The sequence below is a fragment of the Ptychodera flava genome, unplaced genomic scaffold (genome assembly GCF_041260155.1).
Source record: "Ptychodera flava strain L36383 unplaced genomic scaffold, AS_Pfla_20210202 Scaffold_40__1_contigs__length_1388640_pilon, whole genome shotgun sequence".
Classification (NCBI taxonomy): Eukaryota; Metazoa; Hemichordata; class Enteropneusta; family Ptychoderidae; genus Ptychodera; species Ptychodera flava.
Genome location: NW_027248362.1, coordinates 162597 through 186031, shown reverse-complemented (window position 1 = coordinate 186031; position 23435 = coordinate 162597). Strand labels below are relative to the sequence as shown.

The window sequence follows — 23435 nt, the reverse complement described above, 5'->3', positions numbered from 1 at the left end:
GTTATGGATAGGTATGATTACGATTATTTGAATATGTTAAACTCAAAGAATAAAAATTCTTTGGTCACAGATTAAATTGTTTTTTGAAAAGAAATTACTTTTAAACACATTTAGCATATATTCTGTACAGAGTCATGTATTTGAAGGAAAATATGCCCATTGAAAACAGTAATTTCATCACTTTTATTTTTTTTCAATACTATGACAATTATCAGCCGTGAGGTTTTACAAACACAAGAGCAGATAAGCATTTTTCATGATTTTCATAGGAGTCTTTGAGTCTTTGGAAATTACATAAAAAACATTTAATAATGACTTAAAATGTTCACTTGGTATACTTTTAATTTACAGACGCCAGGTTGTGTTTTTCACATGCACTCAGGTCAGCAGGAAAGTGCATTATTACTATTTCCGGATTGTTAATTCTTATTTCTGAATTATTTAACTTTTTTCCACATTGAACTAACTTTAGGCAGTTTATACTGTAGCTTAGAATTTTTCTAATTGATACATTTAATCATCTTTTGGGTTCTTTTGGTCCAAATCCCATCTCATGTCCCTACATAATCAACTTTATCACATGAACTGGCCCGAATTCCCACCTGTGTGACGTAGAACAGGACGGATAAGAAATCCGAATTACCCCTGTTGTACGTCATCAACCGGAACTTTTTTCTTGCATGCTACCGTTCATACACAGATACATGCGGGTCGCGACGTTAATATACACCGATTTGTCGTGATCGATGCCGTGCTTTCATGACATTTTTACAAAAAGGTGACCCGATAAATCCACACATGGAAACATAGAAGGCATGTCCATCAAAATTTTGACTGTTCCCGAGAATCGAATGGGGATACCGCTGATCGTTTAGCTTAGTAACGTCGCAGCGCCAGTCGAGTCGCGTCGTATAATGTGGACGTCGTACCTGACGATCCCGGTTGGCGATAAACCTGAAATCCACATCTCAACGGAAGTTTAACTGAATAAATGAGTACAGTATAATCTTCGGGAAAGTGACATAGGAGGCACAAGCATAAAGTCATTTGACTAACAACGATAAATTTCCTTCATCATACAAGTTCCGTAATTTCTCGCTCGGAATCAAACCTGTAGTGTGGCGTAGGGCTGTACATCAGCTGTTGAGCTGTATGGTATGCAGTGCAGCGCTGTGGAATCAGATGTACTTCGAAAGTTGACTCAGACAACACTCAAAACAGAGTTTTCGTCGAGTAAAATTAGGATGTATCTGCGGGTGAGATATATGTCACTACAAACATCAAAGTCCTTAAGACGAAAACATTGACGACCGAGATTGGGATTAATGAGTCAACACCGGCATGACAGAGACCGGTGACGGCAGCTTTGTGGGCATAAACATGCAATGATGAGGTACACTCTGTATGTCATCGAACAGAATCTTTCGCGCTCGCCATGGACGTAAACTTGTGTGATGTTTTGAAAAGCCACGGAATCTCTGAGAATGAGAATTACTGTTTCGATCGTGTCGTTGCATTTACTTCATAAATCCATTTGTAAATATTGTAAAGAACTCTGAATACTATAGCTATCCGTCCCTAGCACGATGAAAGTTATGTCCACCGATGGCTCACTTACTTGCCTTGGCATCGGTACAGGGCGAGACAAGGATTGAAACGTTCACGTGACCGAATCCGTACGTTTGGTTGGTGGAGATACCATTTGATGTATCCAATTTCAGCTTGATGGGATTTATGAATGAAAGTATCTCCTGGATTACGGACCGCTTTACTCTTTAAATGAAAGTAATCCGCATAAGTAAAACACAAATCGCGACGAAATTCATACAATTTATTACGATAATTTTGATCCATCTACGTCAAAAGAAAAATAAGAAGACTGTTCATGTGATAAATATATAATCCCATGGTATTTTTCTCTGTTTGACGTCATCATATACGAGTGTTTTTCGTGGAGCCACACAACTTCTCACCTTCGGCTCAAAGTTGTATGGCTCTGCGAAAAACACTCGTATGCGATGACGTCAAACAGAGAAAAATACCATGGGATTATATATAAATATGCCAACAACCAATTACCTGACCTGGCCAAACATAGAAAAGCCACAGTGTCATTGACGGTATTTTTAAAGAATTCCGATCATTAGTAATGAATATTTATTAGTCCCAACGGACACCGTCCGGGGGGACTTATAGGTTTGGTCATGTCCGTGCGTGCGTGCGTGCGTGCGTGCGTGCGTGCATGCGTCCGTTCACGCAGATATCTCAGAGATGCAAAGAGCGATTTCATTCAAACTTGGTACAAGGATTACTTCATATATCATACAGATGCACGTCGATTTGTTTTGTGATACGATCCAATATGGCCGCCAGGCGGCCATTTTATTACGATTTTTTCATGTAAAGAGCCATAACTCAGACATGTTTCAACCGATTTTATTCAAAGTTGGTACAAGGACATTAACCAATGTCATAGATATGTACATTGATTTTTTTTGTGATACAATCCAATATGGCCGCCAGGCGGCCATTTTATTACGATTTTTTCATGTAAAGAGCCATAACTCAGACATGTTTCAACCGATTTTATTCAAAGTTGGTACAAGGACATTGACCAATGTCATAGATATGTACATTGATTTGTTTTGTGATACGATCCAATATGGCCGCCAGGCGGCCATTTTATTACGATTTTTTCATGTAAAGAGCCATAACTCAGACATGTTTCAACCGATTTTATTCAAAGTTGGTACAAGGACATTGACCAATGTCATAGATATGTACATTGATTTGTTTTGTGATACGATCCAATATGGCCGCCAGGCGGCCATTTTATTACGATTTTTTCATGTATAGAGCCATAACTCAGACATGTTTCAACCGATTTTATTCAAAGTTGGTACAAGGACATTGACCAATGTCATAGATATGTACATCGATTTGTTTTGTGATACAATCCAATATGGCCGCCAGGCGGCCATTTTATTACGATTTTTTCATGTAAGGAGCCATAACTCAGGCATATCTCAACCCATTTTATTCAAAGTTGGTACAAGGACATTGACCCATGTCATACATATGTACATTGATTTGTTTTGTGATATCATCCAATATGGCTGCCAGGCAGCCATTTTATTATGATGTTTTCATGTACAGAGCCATAATACTCAGACATGTATCAAGCGAATTTATTCAAAGTTGGTACAAGGAGATTGACTAATGTCATACATATGCATGTCAATTCGTTATGTGATACGATCCAATATGGCTGCCGTGCGGCCATTTTGTTACGATTTTTTCATGTACAGAGCCATAATTCTCAGGTATATCTCAACCGATTTTATTCAAAGTTGGTACAAGGACATTAACCTATGTCATACATATGTAGGTCAATTTGCTTTATGATATGATCCAATATGGCTGCATGGAGCCATTTTGTTACAATTTTTTCATGTCCTTAGCCAAAACTTGGGCACATCTCAACTGATTATATTCACGGATTTTATTGAAACATAGTACAAGGACATTGACCTATGTCATACATATGCACATTGATTTGTTTTGTGATACAATCCAATATGGCCGCAGTGGTGCCATTTTTTTTTCTGAATTTTTCATGTCCGGAACCATAACTCAGACTTGTATCAAGCGAATTTATTCAAAGTTGGTACAAGGACATTGACTTATTTATACATATGTATGTTGATTTGTTTCACGAGATGGTCCAATATGGCCACATGGTAGCAATTTTGTTATGGTTGTTTCATGTCGAGAGCCATAACTCTGGCAAGTCTCAACTGATCTTATTCGAAGTTGGTACATGGACTTTGACTTATGTTTACATACCGTACGTGCTGATTTTTTAAACAGTAAGATCAAATATCGCTGCATGGCTGTGATTTTGTTACAATTTTCGAATGTACAGAGCCATAACTCAGACATATTTCCACCAGTATCATTCAAAGTTGGTACAAGGACATTGACCTATTTCATACATATGCTCGTCAATTTGTTTCACGTCATGTAGCAGTAACATGTCAATTATTGAAGTTTCGTAAGTAGGCTGATATGTCAAGAAATACTGCATCAATTCATGAAATTTTGTACAGATGTTAAGCTCACATTGCTTTAACATTGAAAAAGACATTTATCAGTGTCATTTTCATTTATTTTTAATTGCATAAGTAATGAACTTTCCTAATTAGAGTGATATAGCCACAAATTAATACAACGTCAAATTTGATGAACCTTGATACAGATGTTGATCTCATAGTGTTGTAAATACTGCATCAAGAAATATGGTAACAGTGATAATCTGTTAAGTGTTAGGATTGTATGCAAAAGTGTTTACAACATCCTGTTGATTAATTCCTAGTTGACTCATTTTATGAACTTTAGGATGGTTGCCTACATTGGTTTTATGTTTTCATCACCATGGAACTCATTCTTGGCCATTGAGCACCATCTGTATCGCAGTATTTTTATCACAGACCTAATTAATGAAGATGACTCTATCCTCTCTGAGGACATGTAATCAAAGTACCCATTAACAAGTGGGGACTGTGTCATCAACGATGACTTGTCAATTTTGAAGAATTGATTAAAATTTCATATCAGCAACTTTTTTCGTTTGCATCCACTGCTTCCATTTTGACATTTGACATCATATTGGGATAATAATTTGATCACACATTGTTTGACACCTTGCATATTAAGTTGTCAATTTTCCATTGACATATGAACAAACTGGTGAAAGACAACAAATGAATTGTAAACAATACAAAACCAAAAGTTTTGCAAAGGTTCACAAAAATTGCATTGTTTACATTTAAAGTAACTACTGGATAAATTTAACAATTAAAAGAAAATCACTTGCTACACCACCAACATCAAATAATTGACAGACCCCATGATGCGTTGCAAATGAGATCTCAGGTATGTGTTATACTCAGACATTTACCCTAGTATCATGTTAACATCATGAAGTACACTTCGTTTCTTTTGAGGGCCACTTGAAAGATCAGCATTAGCTTTTAGTATTACCCTCATTTAAATAAAGTGTAGTTACTTACTTATAAACACTTCTATATTTGTCATTATTAGCTGTGAGGATTGCCCTGCTGACACGTTTTCTGTGACTGGATCAGGTGAATGTCAGAAGTGTCCAGATACTCATTACTCTCGTAAGTAGATAAGCATGTCAGTGTTTTCTCTTGGCAATGCTATGATTTAGTATTCTAAGGATGAACACCAACAAGTGGATTCGCACTTCCTTGCTCTTGAGAGTTACTTCATATTCACATCTTGTTGGCTCAGACAAATTCAGTCTGAGTAACAAACGTCATCTGACACAAAAGTCTTCTATCATGGTACAGTTGCTACAATGATATATTCTATAGACAAACGTGGTTGAGAAGTCACCTTTGTGCAAGAAGTTGTAACTGACAATTGTGCTTCGATCATTTTCTTCTGAGAAAAGATATTAGAATAAATTGTAAATGGGCAAATTTCAAAGGAAATTAAGTCTTTATGTAACAAAAACACCATTATTGAATTTTATCAGTACCATGCATATTGATATCATGAAATTCAGTTTATTTGGTGCACCTTCCCAAATTTGGATGTGTAATCTTATTGCACTGTTGCTACAATTTGTTTCGCAATTGTAATTTCAGAGCCAGGGTCTGGAAATTGTACTGAACGGAAACCATGTACTGACAGAGACTACTTTGAAACTCACACTCCTTGTAATGAAAACAAACAGGTAATCTGCCAATCTGTATAGTATAGCCTGCTACCACCAGTCTAGATACTTGGCTGATTTCTTCATGAATAACAGTAATATTACTTAACAAATGATATCGTTATGGTATCTCAATGTACTATGGAAGTAGAGCTCTAACTGTTCTATCATATTTACTGTTCATGAGCAACCATTGAAATTTTGAAATGCCTGAAATAATTGGCAAGATGCTGCTCCTTGATCACCAAATGGTATTGAATTTCCAATGCAGTTTTCTCTGCATTGGAAGTGCAGTAAATCATGTTTGCAGCCATGTCACTGTAGGCGCTGCCACTCTCTAGCCCTTTACCAGCATGCTTTTGATATGGCCAGCTGATAAAATAGCTCTGTTCTGCTTGGTTACAAAATAGCAAAATATTGAAGTCTTTACATACTCTTATGTTTTGTCTTCTCATGAAATCACATCACAATATCTACAGAAAACTACAGCTAGCAATAAAATGTAAGATGTTGAAACAGTTTACCCTCCTTCCTACAAAGTTGCAATGTATTGAAACATTTTACTCTCCTTTCTACAAAAATACAAATTCCCTTGTACATGAAGCAAACATTGTTGCTGTTTGTACAATACATCATGGATACACTGAGGCTTGGCTTTTCTTATGTGAGTCCCACGTACCAGTTGTCCTTGAGTCCAAATTTTATCTTCTTTGCTAGAATCAAAATTTGGCCTGCAACTACTTAGTTTGATAGTAAAAACCATAATTTCAAAGGAAACTTTCACAAACAGAGTCATAATACAAGGGAAAAGGAGAAAAACTGGGGTTTTCTGAAAGGTCAAATTTGGGTCTTCTCATATGATGTCATGAATGAAGAGTACACAATTATGGTTCAAAAGAAACCACCTAGGGAGGTCCAATACAGTACCAGAATCACATAACTTGTAACCGCATTTTTCGGTATGCGGCAAACTTGCGGTAACTGTGCAGTAGCATTGTTCTCTGCCGCAAGGTCTGCGGTATCTATTGTCTCATGCCCACTTCCCATTGTTTTATTGCGGCAAACACTGCGGCAACACGTTTGCGGGAACTCACTGATGCCTCAAAACATGCGACTCTGACATCGAGAAACTTCACATTCGAAGCATGGCAGACTGAGACTAGTCCGACCTCCTAAGTTGTTCGTTTTAACTCTACTGAGTCTGTGCACAAGACTACAAGACCAGCTAAGTCACTAGAAAAATACAGCTAACTGGTTTGTATAGGGCAATCTTGATCCAAACTCTACGGTGGTTAGGGATGATATAAGCACAGTAAAAACGTGACAAGCAAGTATATTAATGAGCCATCCGCCACTCTTCTAAGCTCTATATACATTCACAACAGTGATACTCAAATTTGTTGACTTTTGGAAAAATCCTAAAGAGGATTGTTTTTGCGGCAAGCATCTTGGATTGTGTAAGCAAGTGATTTATGGCTTGTAGTTTGCATATCACAAGTGACATCATTGCAACATTGAAACTTATGTGTAAAGCCACAGGGTGTGGCAAGAATTATTAGTGTAGAAGTTATGAATATGATCAATAAATGTCTTGTGGTAAACTTTTTTTAATTTACAAGCCTTACCCATGTCTAGTGTGTACCTATTACTTTACCCTAGCTATCTGTGTATAGCATTTCAAAGAAAACAGTCTATATCTGTTAATTTCCCTCCCTAATCCCCTTCATTAATTTGTTCTGCCGATCACCAACGCGAGGACTTATCGCCCTGACCAAATACCTTGTTAGCCGCTCATAAGGTAGTAGACGGAAAGGGCTGAAACTCTCAGGGTCTGTGGCAAGAGGATGGGAGTAAAGTACCTAGACACTTAATTTATGCATGTATGCATAGATAAACAGGAATAAACAACGTATACTATTAGGTATGCATGTATGCGCGAACGCCATTCATTACGTAAGCATCTAAGCAGTTGAGTGGCGACGGTGTCAGCTTTGAATTTTCATGTAAAGTAATGGATACAAACATTTTGGGGTCAGGAAGAAATATTTTGTCCCCTAATGTCTTATAAAATTGAGGCCAAATGAAGTACTTTCCTTATCATTGTGAGAGAAAATCAATTGATTATGAAGCGTTATGTTACCTCCAAGACTAAGACTGGCCCTGGTCGTTTGGAATTTCTCGGGCATACGCTGTAGCATGGCTTTCCAAGCTCAAGTCCACGATCTACACGTCATGGACGCGTTGCTTCTATCTCGCGACAACCTCAAAACTAACGCGACAGTCTGCTGAAGTTTATTCCTGTAATTCTTCTACTCTGTTTTGATATCTAATTGCCACAGATGCGTCAGACTTAGGCAAGTTGTTATGTAGTTCATTCCCCCCACACTCATCATGACCTGAGTTCAATTAGTCTAGAACATTCCCAAGGTCACTGCCCTTGATGACCTCACAACCTTGAATTCAATTAGTCATGTTTGGAATGTTCTGGAAAGTTGATTAGTTGTGTAAGGGAGATAATTTTAGAACAGTAATTAGCATGTCAATAAAAGTTCTAGATTGTTCTTACATGCCTTTATAAAAGGGACGTGCACAGCTTCCAGTCAGACTTTTGGGATCGTGTCTCTTGTGTGTTACTAAACTCCAGCAGTAGTCATTCTCAAGACTTTTCAAGACCTTCACTGTCAACGCTGGATTTATACTGTGGACTTTGTGCAGCTTCAAGCCTGCAAGCCAAAGGACTGTTCATTCATTCGACTGACTGTTACAACTCTGAGACTGGAGCTTTGCCGTCCCAGCTGAGATAAGTAGTCTGTACACTTTTAAAGCTTGTACTCTATCCCTGACTTAGCAATTAGTTTTATTTTTGTAATAATTCTGTTTAAACGTTATTTGCTGAGTTCACCCTTTTGTTCGTTTTCTCTGCACGTAACAAAGTGTAGCTACGTCCTTTCTCTTCGTCGGTCATTATACAGACCATGGAGGTCCCTCTTTCTTTCTACCTCCATGTACAGAAACCACGGTCCCGTCGGCCGAAAAGTGTACAGACCACGTACAGACCAATGGTGAACTATCTTATGACGGAGATGTCGCGCAAACGGTAACGGAAATTTAATTGAATTAAAACGAAACTAAGGCTGCTATTCTGTTTTGTACTGCCTCCCTTTAAATTTGCCTTTGTACAATATACCATGGTCGTAAAAATATAGCATTCAGTAACTACTAATTCCCCGATAGAATTTCATAACATTTCAAGAACATTTCCCGAAGTAAAACATCAACATCCATCATTCCATGACGAGTCATCACTGGGTTTACTACTTGACTTTGAAGCCGGATCAATGGGGATAGTCAAAGTGGATCAAAATATTCTCAGTTTTTTCAAAGGTTCATCACTAATATATCAAACATTTCTATACGTAATTCTTGATTCGAAACGTAGCTCCGTTACCAAGGAGGGAACATAATGAACAACGCAAAGATCCAGTAACGTCAATTAATCTGTAACACAAGCAATTAAACCAGCGAAATTGCAAAGAAAAGCAAAAAACAACAAGCAAAAAAAAAATAAACGAACAAAGAGAGTCACTACAAAAGCAAGTATAGTCGGCTTCTTGGATACAATCTCCCCCCCTCTCTCTCTCTCTCTCTCTCTCTCTCTCTCTCTCTCTCTCTCTCTCGGTGTATCACCTGTCGGACATACTTTAAACTAGGAAAATGTTTGAATGTGGCCACTATATAACCACGAAATTGTGGTTATTCCATTGCCACAAAGCACGCTGCCGATCATTTGTTTCACGATGATGTCACAGTAAAATAATAATAATAATAATAATAATAATAATAATAAATCTTAGACAAATCAATGTATTTTCACCAAAACATGTCTCCAGCTACAACAATTTTACTTGGGTCACATCAGACAGTTGATATTTTAGAAAGGTGGGGGCTTGCAAAGAGTCATTATTGTGTTTCATAACATCATGGAGGTAGCTACCTCCATTCATGATAACATCGACAACAAAAAGATCCGAGTTGCTTTCATTGACATGAGAGTTTTCCTAGCGGTAGTATTGGTTTTCTATTCGTGTTCATTCTCACACCCGGTGGCTTTCCTTCACGACAAATCTCTACAAAGCAATTTACTTGTGGCCAACTTGAGCCTGCTCCTAGAAAATTCAACGCGATCCTTTCTGTTTTGCGGATCTGACACGAGTAGGCATCACTGTCAAGCCATTGGCAACGGTCTTCCGCTACGCAGTATTTGGTCAAATCATAAACAGACAGACGAGTTCATTTCGATCCGAGAAACATTAATGTTCACTAGATTTAATCATGATTTAATCATCCCGACTTTGCACAATCGGGACAAACACTAAAATTGTTTCATACGGTAATTTTGGTGTTTGTTGGTTAGTTGTGTTTTAGTTGTGTCTACCAAATGAAAGCCTGGGAAATTTGAACGAACTTAACATCCCAACTGTGATGCGGGAGTATACAGTGTATTTGAGTAACTGATATCAATCGATCTTGACACTCGGCGAAGCTTTTGTGGAAGTATGCAAATTTTGTTTACAACTTGCCCATTTGCTCGCTCCCATAAACAAGATGTGAGCCAGCATAGTGTCAAAGGTCGCAACTTCCGTCTTCCGGCGTTACTCCCATCCTCATGCCAGCGACTGGTAGAACCAGTTGATTGTTGTACTCCGTCTTGACCATTGGAATCCTGAAAATAACTAGTCAGCGTTCTTGCTTGCTTAAGTACAAAGCTGATGCCGACTTTTTCCGAAAATTTATGTCATCTAACCCTTCGAAAATGAAGATTTTATGATATCGGACCCTGAGAGTTTCAGCCCTTTCCGTCTACTACCTTATGAGCTGCTGACGATGTATTTGGTCAGGGCGATAAGCCCCCGCGTCAGTGATCGGCAGAACAAATTAATGAAGGGGATTAGGGAGGGCAATTAACAGATATAGACTGTTTTCTTTGAAATACTATACAGAGATAGCTAGCGTAAAGTAATAGGCACACACTAGACACAGGCAAGGCTTGTATAATGAAAAAAATGTTTAATACAAAGACTGTAATTCTGCCAATTATTTTTGTTTTTCAGTCATTTTATAAATTTTGCACTGCACAAGATGATTGAACAAATTGCAATGTTTGAATTTGTAAACTCAAAGAATAAAAATCCTTTGGTCACAGATTAAAGTATTTTTTGAAAAGAAATTTACTCTTAAACACTTTTAGCATATATTCTTTACACGGTCATGTATTTCAAGGAAAATATGCCTATTAAAAACAGTAATTTCTTCACTTTCTATTTTTAGTACTTTGTGCCCTGTGGGCACAAGGTACTAATGTGATGGCGCGGCCCAATACGGCCAACATAGTGGGCCGTATGCTGTGGACGCAGGTATCTCAGAAACGCTTCAGTAACTTTTTCTGAAATTTGGTCTGGTGGTCACTTGGGCATGTATCTCAAACGGTCTTTTTTCTTTTTTTGATTGAATCATTTTAAAGTCACTTTTTTAGCTTTTTCCTGAAAACCACTGTTTTCACTTTTTCCTCAAAACCACTGATTTGATTATTGTGATGTTTGGCATGGGTGTTCGTATAGTTGAAATACCGTCAGAAATGTTCAAAATTTGGTGATACATGCCTTACATTATTTTTAAACAATATTTTTATCCATTTTATTTTATATTTACTTGATTTTGCCTCACTTTCATTAAAACTACCGTCTGCGCATGCGCACAACTGTAGGACAAAATCTGAGTTGAAAAATTGAAACGGACGCCATCTTGTTTCTCGGTATGGGCACATTTTTTACATTGTGAACGTTTCACTGTGTATTTCAACATGTTCTATAGTTATGAAGTTGACAGTGATGCACTTTTGCAGCTGTCGTGTATTTTTTGGTACGAAAGGCGCCTTTGATTGACTGAAGAATGATGGCCTCCGTAGGCGATAAACACCGGTACTGGCAGACATATCAGTTCTACTGAGGAAGTAATCCACTGGCCCGTATAGGTCAGGGGCTCACTTAGGGGAGAACCACTTGATTTCTGGGGGGGGGGGGTATGGAGGATTTCGAGGAAAAAAAATTGTCACCAGGTAAAATAAAAGACAAAAATTAAGCCTGTAATGGCTTGAGAAAAAAATATTCTCATAACAGACAGAAATAAAAAAGGAATTGTCACAATGCTGTTGAAATGAGCAAAATTTTGGAAACTTCATTCTCATGTGTTCTTTGCTTAGCATGCTGCCATAGGCAGCGCAAATGTTTTTACCACAAGCAATTCTCATGTGTTTTTTTTCCCAGCACTTATGATATAAGCATTCACTACTTTACACCTCAGTGCACTTGATGTTTTCCTTCCCTTTTCTGACCCAAGAAATCATATTTCAGGATTTCTGTTGCAATATCTCAATGGTACAGGCAATATCTAGATGGGACTATTTGACTTCTGTACATTGTGAAAATTTAAAACACAAGACAGGAGTCAATAAACTAGTGTTAAAACCAATATATTATTCTCTCAACATAAATATGTTAGAAAGATTACAAGTTGTCAATGAAAAATTGAGGAACAACAAATATAGTGAAATACAATGTGTGAGCCTTGTTTCTCTGACCACAAAAGATAACATCTCCCCTGCGAACTTAAAAGGAATTGACTGTTATAAAGAAAAGCAGGTATAGTACTGATCACTGCCAAAAAAGTGTTCTATAATTTAAAGTTGTATCTATACTAGACTTTCCATTTTGTTTTCATTTGTTGGAATGTAAAATGAATATATAAAACCATCCTGTGATATGTGAAACACTGGCTTAAATTTGAAAAATTGCACTGCTACTCCATTTGATAAAAAAATTGATGCAGGTCTGACAGTTGAAATTAAAAAATGCAGTCTCTCTGACAAAAAAAGTTCCCATACCCACTTCCTGCATACCCCCCCCAAAATCAAATGGGTCTCCCCTTAATATGCGCATGCGCATATAACAAGCTAGCGTTGTTTTGCAAGGACTTTGAAAAAATCAAACCGACGCCATCTTGTTTCTCGGTCTGTTGTGAATTTTGACGTTTTGAAGCTTTTATTTGATGATGTTTTGTAAATATGAAGTTCACAGTGATGGTACTTTTGTTGCTGTCATGTGTTTTTTGGCACAAAACGCTGCTTCGATAGACTGAAGAATGATGGCCTCTGTACTCGGTACTCCCCAGTACTGGTGAATCCATTGCTTTAGCCTTTAGCGAGGCAATCCCACCGGCGGCCCATTAGTAATAGCTGGGTGAGAGCGAGGGAACGCTCTGTCCTTCTACCTCCATGTCATAACAAACTAGCGTCGTTTTATGTTGATATACTGTCCTTTCGACACAGCGATAACTTTAAGTTTTCTGTTGCTTATTTTGGGTAATTTCGACAGTTGTTCATTGATTTTGACATCATTGTTGACTTCGATCGCTAAAGACAGTGTGTGCTTTAGACTGTCGACAGTCCTCGTGCCTTCTTTTGACCGGAGTCACTTTATTAAGTGCGGTAGTAATCCAACGTAGGCGATCGAGCGCCGAAGGCGCGAGGTCGAGTGCCGAAGGCACGAGCTTGTATAAATACCGAAAGCTACGCGAGACCAAGCAGTACAAGCGACTGGCGAGAGTCTATGTGTGCTTATGTTGACCGATTTACGCGCACTTCAGAATCACGGCATAATCCGACATGGTAATTTGGCATGATCATCAGATCATACATGATCCGAGATTGCACTTTAGCAAGGTCACGATAACTAATGTTGTTTGTTTCACTGTCGTTTAATACCTATATTTCCACTAAAAGACCATTAGAATTTCCTCCTGGCTACTTTGAAATCGTGCACTGGCATGCATGTAGTTGTCAACATCACTATGCTTGAATGTAGTAGACTCTTACTATGAATATATCGACTGTCACTGCATATTGCATATGTGTGCAAGTCACTCCATATCATATCAAAAAATGTAGTATTGCGACGTTTGAGCTGCCAGAAGCCAGAATTTACAGTTTATGAGAAAGTTATCTTACATGTAAAACTCAGTTCTAATGTGAACAAAATGCAAGCTATGTTGCATAACTATGGTGAATAACATAATATTTTGTACCTATCACCGTGTCTGAAAATCAGAAGGAAACAACCAGTCAAACTCTGGTCAGGATGATACTGTCCAATTTTAATATTTGTCTCTCGGCACACACTAGATACTCATGACTGTAAAACAACATTTCCATATAATTGTATATTCAGTTTTTATTAGCTCCGCTGTCAGCGACGCGGAGCTTATCAAATAGGCTGATTCTCCGTCGTCGTCCGTCGTCATCGTCGTCCCTCGTCCGTCGTCCGTCAACAATTGCCTTCTTCTCTGAAACCGATTGCTTTGAAATTTGATATGCAGTTCATTTGGGGTGACCTCACTTAAATTTCTTCAAATCGTGGTGAAATTTGCATATTTGTATTTTTGGGGGATTTTTTGGTGTTTTTGGTAAAAAAATCTTCTTCTCTCAAACCGTTTGTCTGATTGCTTTGAAATTTGATATGCAGTTTACTTAGGGTGACTTCAGTCAGATTTGTTCAAATCATGGTGAAATTTGCATATTTGTATTTTTAAGGCAATTTTTGTGATTTTTGGTTAAAAAATCTTTAAAAATCTTCTTCTTTAAAACTACCTGTCAGATAGCTTTGATATTTGGTACATATGTCCCTAGGGATGATCTATTTCAGATTTGTTCAAATTGTGCAGAAATATGAAAATTTGCATTTTTAAGGCAATTTTTGCCATTTTTGGTCAAAAAATTTATTTCTCAAAAAGTACTGGTCTGATAGTTTTGAAATTTGGTATACAGGTTTCTATAGATGAACTAAGTAATATATATTGAATTTCTGATGAAATCTGTAATTTTGTATTTTTGGGGCAATTTTTAGCTACTATAGACTATAGTCTATAGAAGCTATTGGGATGGGTATCCGTCCGGCGTCCGTCGTCAGTCTGTATGTATGTATGTATGTATGTATGTATGTATGTATGTATGTATGTCCGTTTGTGAGGCGTCCGTCCACTCAAATATCTTGAGAACCGCAGTACTTACTGATTTGATATTTGTTGTGTAGATGAAAAATACGATTTTGAGAAACTATTTTTTTTAATTTTTTGATATTGTTGAAAATAGGCAAATTAATGCCAAAAAAGGTGTTTTTGGTAAAAAATCTTCTTCTTCATAACCGCTGGTCAGACAGCTTTGTTATTTGGTATACAGGTCCCTAGGGGTAACCCAACTTAGACTTGTTCAAATTGTGATGAAATATGCAAATCTGTATTTTAAGGAATTTTTTTGTCATTTTTGGTCAAAATTTGACTTACATTGTATGTAATTCTTGTACTGTATAAACCCTATCAATTCACCCAGAAAAAAAATAATTAATATGATTTTAAATAATTGAATTAATTAGGAAATCATCAAAGCCAAAATAATTTTAGTGTAGAATTATCAGAAAGTTCAACTTTTTTGACAGTTCATAGTGAAATGCTTACCATCTTGGAGGATTAAAACATGTAAAGGCAACTTTCCTGAATCCCAACTTTGACATATTCTGAACCGTCATTTATTGTGCCCTGTATGTTATCTAAAAGAAATTGCTCAAAATAGTCAATAGAGATAGAGATAGAGATAGAGAAAGTTCTAATTTCCATTTATGGTTGACTTGGTAAGGATAAAATAAAATTACTTTTTGAGGAAAAAAATAGAGTGGTCAATTAAAAGAGTGGTCAAAGTGATAGGGGTTTTATGGTAAAGCTGGGCTGTATAAAAATTCCTCATGTGCTATTTATAGCAATTATGCAATCTGTGTAAACAGTGCAATGAAAGTGTAACATGATTCCTTATAATGCTTTTGATGACCTTGAACTTCTTAAGTTTCAAACCTTTGTCTCTTCAGTGTGCTTTCTCTGAGTATGTACAGTCTCAACTTATTAAACAGAACTCACAATGTTAATCAAAGATATCCACCTTCTTCATCAATACATGTGTCACAAAAGGTTATTCTCTACATAACTCAACAGAGCTCTGTCAACTGTTGAGTTGCTTGTTCTTTCAAAACCGCTGGTCAGACAGCTTTAATATTTAGTTTACTTGTTCGTAGGATGACCTTAGTGAGATAATTTCATACAGTAAGGAAATACTTAATTTTGTATCCATGTCTATAGTAGCTTCAGGGACTTTGGCCCTATGTTTTCCATTTTTGGTCAAAAAATGTGTATTTCCAAAACTAATCATCTGATAGCTTTGCAAGTTGGTATACAGGTTCCCACAGATCACCTCAATGATATTTATTGAAATTATGATGAAATCTGCAATTTTGTAATTTTGGGGCAATTTTTGCCATTTTTGGTCAAAAAATGTGTTTATCAAAAAGTACTCGTCTGATAGCTTTGAAATTTGGTTTACAGGTTTCTACAGATGAGCTCAGTAATATATATTGAATTTCTGATGAAATCTGTAATTTTGTATTTTGGGGGCAATTTTTGCCATTTTTGGTCAAAAAATGTGTATTTCCAAAACTACTCATCTGATGGCTTTGAAATTTGGTATACAGGTTTCTATAGATGAACTAAATGATATTTGTAGAAATAATGATGAAATCTACAATTTTGAATTTTTGGAGTAATTTTTCCCGTTTTTGGTCAAAAAATGTGTTTCTCAAAAAGTACTGGTGTAACAGCTTTGAAATTTGGTATACAGGTTTCTTATAGATGAACTAAATTTGATCTTTTAAAATTATGATGAAATCTGCAATTTTTATTTTTGGGGGCAATTGTTGCCATTTTTGGTCAGAAAATTTTATTCTCACAAATCTGCTTACCAGATTGCTTTGGTTGACATGTTCTTAGGGATGATCCAATGTGATATATTCAAAGTATGATGAAATCTTCAATGTGTATTTTTGCAGCTTATTTTAGCCACTTTTCTCTGACCACTGCGTTGAGCTGTCAAAGATTTTCCACCTTCTTAATCAACATGTGTCAAAAATAGTTATTCTCTACATAAACACAGCGGAGCTATATCGGCCGCTAGGTCGCTTGTATTTAGTTTGCTTTTCACCATATTCTATGTCCTTCCCTGCACTACATAATTCAAAATTAAACATTGTTTTTGGCCTATACATACTTGAGGGGTAAGCTTATTTAGTCTCATACATTAAAGATGCACTGTTGACCTACAGAGTCCAAACTTTTTATCATTGTATTGTAGATAGGTGTACACTCCAAATACTAAGTACAAGTGTGGTGAGTGTAACAAGCAAATGTTTTTTATTCAATGGCCCAAATTTATTTTCTATTTGATGGACAATAAATACATGTGTAATCAATGCCAACAATCCAGTTTAAGTAATTTGGTTTAGATTTGCAATTGTCCATTATATTACAATAGTTTGTGGCTAAATTTTCTCCCCTTCTGTATCATATAAGTTCACCGTTTCCTGTTTTAGATATTGTTGATCCTATTGAGTTCCATCTCTTATTCTTGATTCACTTTCATATTAACTTTCATTTATGTCCAAACAATTTGACTTTTTGCCAAATTTCACATTTATGGCAAATAATAAACAGTAAGGAGGCACAAAGGACGTCGGTGCCCCCGGGCCCCATGTTACAAATAGGGTTGCCATGTCACCCCTATTTGTAACAATCAACCCAATTTGTAACAAAAGCAGTTTCGGATAAATGAGTTTTGACGTCGGTGCCCCCGGGCCCCATGTTACAAATAGGGTTTGCCTCGTCAACCCTATTTGTAACAATCAACCCAATTTGTAACAAAAGTTAACCCCATATAGGTTTAGTATGATTTCAGTCAGAAAACAAGATTTTTAACATTTTTGACCGAAATTGGTGAAAATTGCCCGAAAACAAACTTTTGGCATGTATCTGCACGACTTGATTATATCTTAGGAGTAGGCCTCTTATCCCTAGCAACCTGCACAACGAAATTTAATCTAACGAGCATTTTCGGAAAAAAATGAGTTTCGACATGGAAAAAAAGAAAATTGCCCCAAAACATACTAATATGTACATTTCACCAAGATTTCATCAAATACGGCCAAGTTTCTTTGAAAATTAAGTTTTGTTACAAACAGGGTTGATTGTTACAAATAGGGTTGACATGTCACCCCTATTTGTAACAATCAACCCAATTTGTAACAAAAGCAGTTTCGGAAAAATGAGTTTTGACAAGGAAAAAAAAAGAAAATTACCCCCAAATATACAAATATGCATATTTTATTAATATTTCAACAAATACCGCCAAGGTTTTTTGAAAATAAGGTTTTGTTACAAATTGGTTGAACTTTGTTACAAATAGGATTGATTGTTACAAGTAGGGTTGATTGTTACAAATAGGGTTGACACGTCAACCCTATTTGTAACAATCCACCCAATTTGTAACAAAAGTTAACCCCATATAGGTTTAGTATGATTTCGGTCAGAAAACAAGATTTTTAACATTTTTGACCGAAATTGGTGAAAATTGCCCCAAAACAAACTTTTGGCATGTATCTGCACGACTTGATTATATTTTACGAGTAGGCCTCTTATCCCTAGCAACCTGCACAAAGAAATTTAATCTCATGAGCAATTTTTGAAAAAATGAGTTACGACAAGAAAAAAAAGAAAATTGCCCCAAAACATACTAATATGTATATTTCATCAAGATTTCATCAAATACGGACAAGTTTCTTTGAAAATTAAGTTTTGTTACAAATAGGGTTGATTGTTACAAATAGGGTTGACATGTCACCCCTATTTGTAACAAAAGCAGTTTCGGAAAAATGAGTTTTGACAAGGGAAAAAAAAGAAAATTGCCCCCAAACATACAAATATGCATATTTTATTAATATTTCAACAAATATGGCAAAGTTTTTTGAAAATTAGGTTTTGTTACAAATTGGTTAAACTTTGTTACAAATAGGATTGATTGTTACAAATAGCAACCTGCACAACGAAATTTAATCTAACACGCATTTTCGGAAAAAAATGAGTTTCGACATGGAATAAAAAGAAAATTGCCTCAAACATATAAATATGTATATTTCATTAAGATTTCATCAAATACAGCCAAGTTTCTCTGAAAATTTAGTTTTGTTACAAATAGGGTTGATTGTTACAAATAGGGTTGACATGTCACCCCTATTTGTAACAATCAACCCAATTTGTAACAAAAGCAGTTTCGGAAAAATGAGTTTTGACAAGGAAAAAAAAAGAAAATTGCCCCCAAACATACAAATATGCATATTTTATTAATATTTCAACAAATACCGCCAAGGTTTTTTGAAAATTAGGTTTTGTTACAAATTGGTTGAACTTTGTTACAAATAGGATTGATTGTTACAAATAGGGTTGATTGTTACAAATAGGGTTGACACGTCAACCGTATTTGTAACAATCCACTCAATTTGTAACAAAAGTTAACCCCATGTAGGTTTCGTATGATTTCGGTCAGAAAACAAGATTTTTAACATTTTTGACCGAAATTGGTGAAAATTGCCCCAAAACAAACTTTTGGCATGTATCTGCACGACTTGATTATATCTTACGAGTAGGCATCTTATCCCTAGCAACCTGCACAAAGAAATTTAATCTCACGAGAAATTTTGGAAAAAATGAGTTACGACAAGGAAAAAAAGAAAATTGCACCAAAACATACTAATATGTATATTTCATCAAGATTTCATCAAATACGGCCAAGTTTCTTTGAAAATTAAGTTTTTACCTTCTCGTGTCTATTTATAGACAGAGAAGGTATTAGAGTTGAAAAACCAGTATGCTGGTGTCAACTTCTTCCGTCTGTCAATACTTCAGTCTGTCAAGATCCGTTGACGTCATGCCATTGTGATGGGTCATATCATAAAGTGGTGAGGGTGTTCATGGTTCAGGTTGAGGTGCAGGAGAACGATTTTGAGCTGTGACAAAAATCAAAAGGGACTTAGCGGCATAGCCACAGTGTTAAGCCTTTCTCCAAGGTTCTTAGTTGACTACGATCTATTACAGACTACTGAGCTGACGTTAGGGGTACTCACTTTGTGTTTGCTCACTCTGTGTGCGCTAGTGTTTGGTACTGAGTTGCGTGGATATCCCCTCATGGCCTCATGTGCATGATATGGGCCTGTTGCATAATCTGCAGATGATCATATGCCTCTGAGTCGGAAAACGGTCATTGTGTAAGCCTGTCGGCATTTTCCTTGCATTTTTTCTCATTAAATTTTGCAAAATATCGGCAATACCTCAATATTTCAAGAAAACTCTTTCTTCCAAATCGTTTCCTGGAGTTTCAGAGTCATATGAACGAAAATGAGTGAAAGTTTTAGACAGGAAAATCGGACGTCGGCCATGTTCAATGTTTACAGTACAATCAGAAGTTTATGTGGAGGAAATAACTAACAAACACTGTTCATGATGCCCGCCCTCTAGAGGCAGACCTTCCTATATGAAGTACCACATTTGATGCTTGTGGAAAGCTTGACCACACAAAGGAGCATTTTAACTTTTAGAAAATGACAAATTGAATAAGAAGGTATTCTGAAAATGTCAAATACTGAGGAAAAATGCGCAAATATTCAAAATAAACAGGTTAACTGACTGGTCAGCTATAAAAAACAATGAAAATGTTTATGATCAAAAGTTTTTGAGATGCGCACATTTTAACAAATACAGAAATTATAAATATTATAAATATAAGACCAAACTATTTTTTCAGGGATGGGATAGGTTGGAAATGAGGGTTGAGAGACAAAGGCACTCCTATTGCTGCATGTGGATGCAGCCACACCATTTCATTTACAGCATAACTTATCCACTGTGTTGTGTTCAAGTTCCATATTGTACTGACTGTCATACAAGGATAACATAAGCAAATCAAATCAAATTAGAAAAGGATCAATGCTGTTGTGTGGATTTTGCTGAACATGGCTGATTTTAATATTTCGCCCTTTATATTTGGTATCCAGCAAAGGCATATTTTGATGTAAAGTCAAAATTAACACTACATTGCGGACAATATATGTTACCGTTTCTGCATGAACTTTTCTTTTTTAAATTATAGTATAGTAGTACTTTGAACAGATTAACAATTATCGTGATGTCAACCCATAATTTTACATCACAAAGACTGTAATTCTGCCAATTTTTTTTTATTTTTCAGTCATTTTATAAATTTTGCACTGAACAAGATGATTGAACAAATTGCAATGTTTGAATTTGTAAACTCAAAGAATAAAAATCCTTTGGTCACAGATTAAATTATTTTTTGAAAAGAAATTTACTCTTAAACACTTTTAGCATATATTCTTTACACGGTCATGTATTTCAAGGAAAATATGCCTATTAAAAACAGTAATTTCTTCACTTTCAATTTTTTTTCAATACTATGACAATTATCAGCAATGAGGTTTTACAAACACATGACCAGATAAGCGTTTTTCATCATTTCCACAGGACTCTTTGGAAAATCCATTAAAAACAGTTAAAAGTAACTTAAAATGATCACTTGGTATACATTTAATTTACAGATGCCAGGTTGTGTATTTCACATGCACTCAGGTCAGTAGGGAAGTGCGTCATTACTATTTTGGACTGTTAATTCTTATTTCTGAATTATTTAACTTTTTTTTCCACATTGAACTATCTTTAGGCAGTTTATACTGTAGGTTAGAATTTTTTTGATTGATGTATTTAATCATCTTTTGGGTTCCTTGGGTCCATATCCCACCTCATGCCCCTACATCATCAACTATTTACCAACAACTCCATGCCAACAACCAATTACCTGACCTGGCCACACATTAGAGAAGGTACAGCGTCATTGACGGTATTTTGTTACAAATAGGGTTGATTGTTACAAATAGGGTTGACATGTCGCCCCTATTTGTAACAATCAACCCAATTTGTAACAAAAGCAGTTTCGGAAAAATAAGTTTTGACAAGGAAAAAAAAAGAAAATTGCCCCCAAACATACAAATATGCATATTTTATTAATATTTCAACAAATACGGCAAAGTTTTTTTGAAAATTAAGTTTTGTTACAAATATAGGGTTGATTGTTACAAATAGGGGTGATACAACCGCCAACACGAGATTACATATCCATCGAAATTGCCTGGGTTAAAATCAAACAGCAAAGCAGCGTAAAGCCTGCCTATCGGTTGATTCTGCCAAAGGTAAATTTCGTTAGCATTCACATTACAATGAAATGCTTCTGTCATGATCTCAAGCAATTGAAGAGAAAGAAGATTTAAACCTCTTTTGCCGAGTCATTTTTAGCGGATTCATTTTAGAAGAAATATTTATCACTGCAGTTATTTTCGAAATTACTTTAATCACGATCCCTCCACAATTAGTGGAGGGGGCCGTGCTGTAATCGACAATATTGCCACTTTCATGACAACGTTATGTGATAAGTCATGCAGAGTCCAAAGGTCATCGTACATGACGTGCATGGCGGCCCTGCTTTTGCAATGACGATGCGATCTACACTTTCTCGACAATTTCGCGGGTTATTTATCCTACTTTGCGCCAATGTTTTCAACCTAACACGGTCCCTCCACGTAGAGGGACCGTAGACCTAACCATATGACATGCATTGCATTTACAACTGTCACGTTATTTTACTCAAATGAGAATGAAATCTTTTGGTTTTTAACAATACCATAGCTGCTACGTGCTACCTCTCTCCATATGGTGCGGAATAAATGTGACTGTGTGACCGTATTTAGTATCGATTCGGCCCCTTGACCATCATCTGTTCGACAATTATGCCACGAACGAGTAACAAATTACAACTGCGTAGACATGATTTTTTCATAAAAACGAACTCATCGGCTAATCACTCTTTTTGATTGCGTAGCGTTTATCTAACGTATAACGCAACTTTGGAGCATCATGACGAAAAAGGAAAAGACGAATAATACAAGATCTGGGTTTTCGTAATAAATTTTGTTTCCTATGCGAGCTGTCATTTCTTGGTGTTTTTTAGCTACTATAGACTATAGTCTATAGAAGCTATTGGGATGGGTATCCGTCCGGCGTCCGTCGTCAGTCTGTCTGTATGTATGTATGTATGTATGTATGTATGTATGTATGTATGTCCGTTTGTGAGGCGTCCGTCCACTCAAATATCTTGAGAACCACAGTACTTACTGATTTGATATTTGTTGTGTAGATGAAAAATATGATTTTGAGAAACTGTTTTTTTTAATTTTTTGATATTGTTGAAAATAGGCAAATTAATGCCAAAAAAGGCGTTTTTGGTGAAAAATCTTCTTCTTCATAACCGCTGGTCAGACAGCTTTGTTATTTGGTATACAGGTCCCTAGGGATAACCCAGTTTGGATTTGTTAAAATTGTGATGAAATATGCAGATGTGTATTTTTAAGGAATTTTTTTGTCATTTTTGGTCAAAAAAATTTGACTTACATTGTATGTAATTCTTGTACTGTATAAACCCTATCAATTCACCCAGAAAAAAATAATTAATATGATTTTAAATAATTGAATTAATTGGGAAATCATCAAAGCCAAAATAATTTTAGTGTAAGATTATCAGAAAGTTCAACTTTTTTTGACAGTTCATAGTGAAATGCTTACCAACTTGGAGGATTAAAACATGTAAAGG

General features: G+C 36.2%; 1 protein-coding gene across 4 annotated transcripts in view; it reads left to right on the top strand.

The window, feature by feature from the left end:
- LOC139127975 (endosome/lysosome-associated apoptosis and autophagy regulator family member 2-like) overlaps positions 1-23435 on the top strand; it is a 236864-nt gene that overhangs the window by 95711 nt on the left and 117718 nt on the right. For all 4 annotated transcript variants that reach the window (XM_070693825.1, XM_070693826.1, XM_070693823.1 and 1 more), the window contains exons 7-8: positions 5104-5183; positions 5676-5764. In XM_070693825.1, the coding sequence (XP_070549926.1) occupies positions 5104-5183; positions 5676-5764 (169 nt within the window). The remainder of the gene's footprint in view (positions 1-5103; positions 5184-5675; positions 5765-23435) is intronic.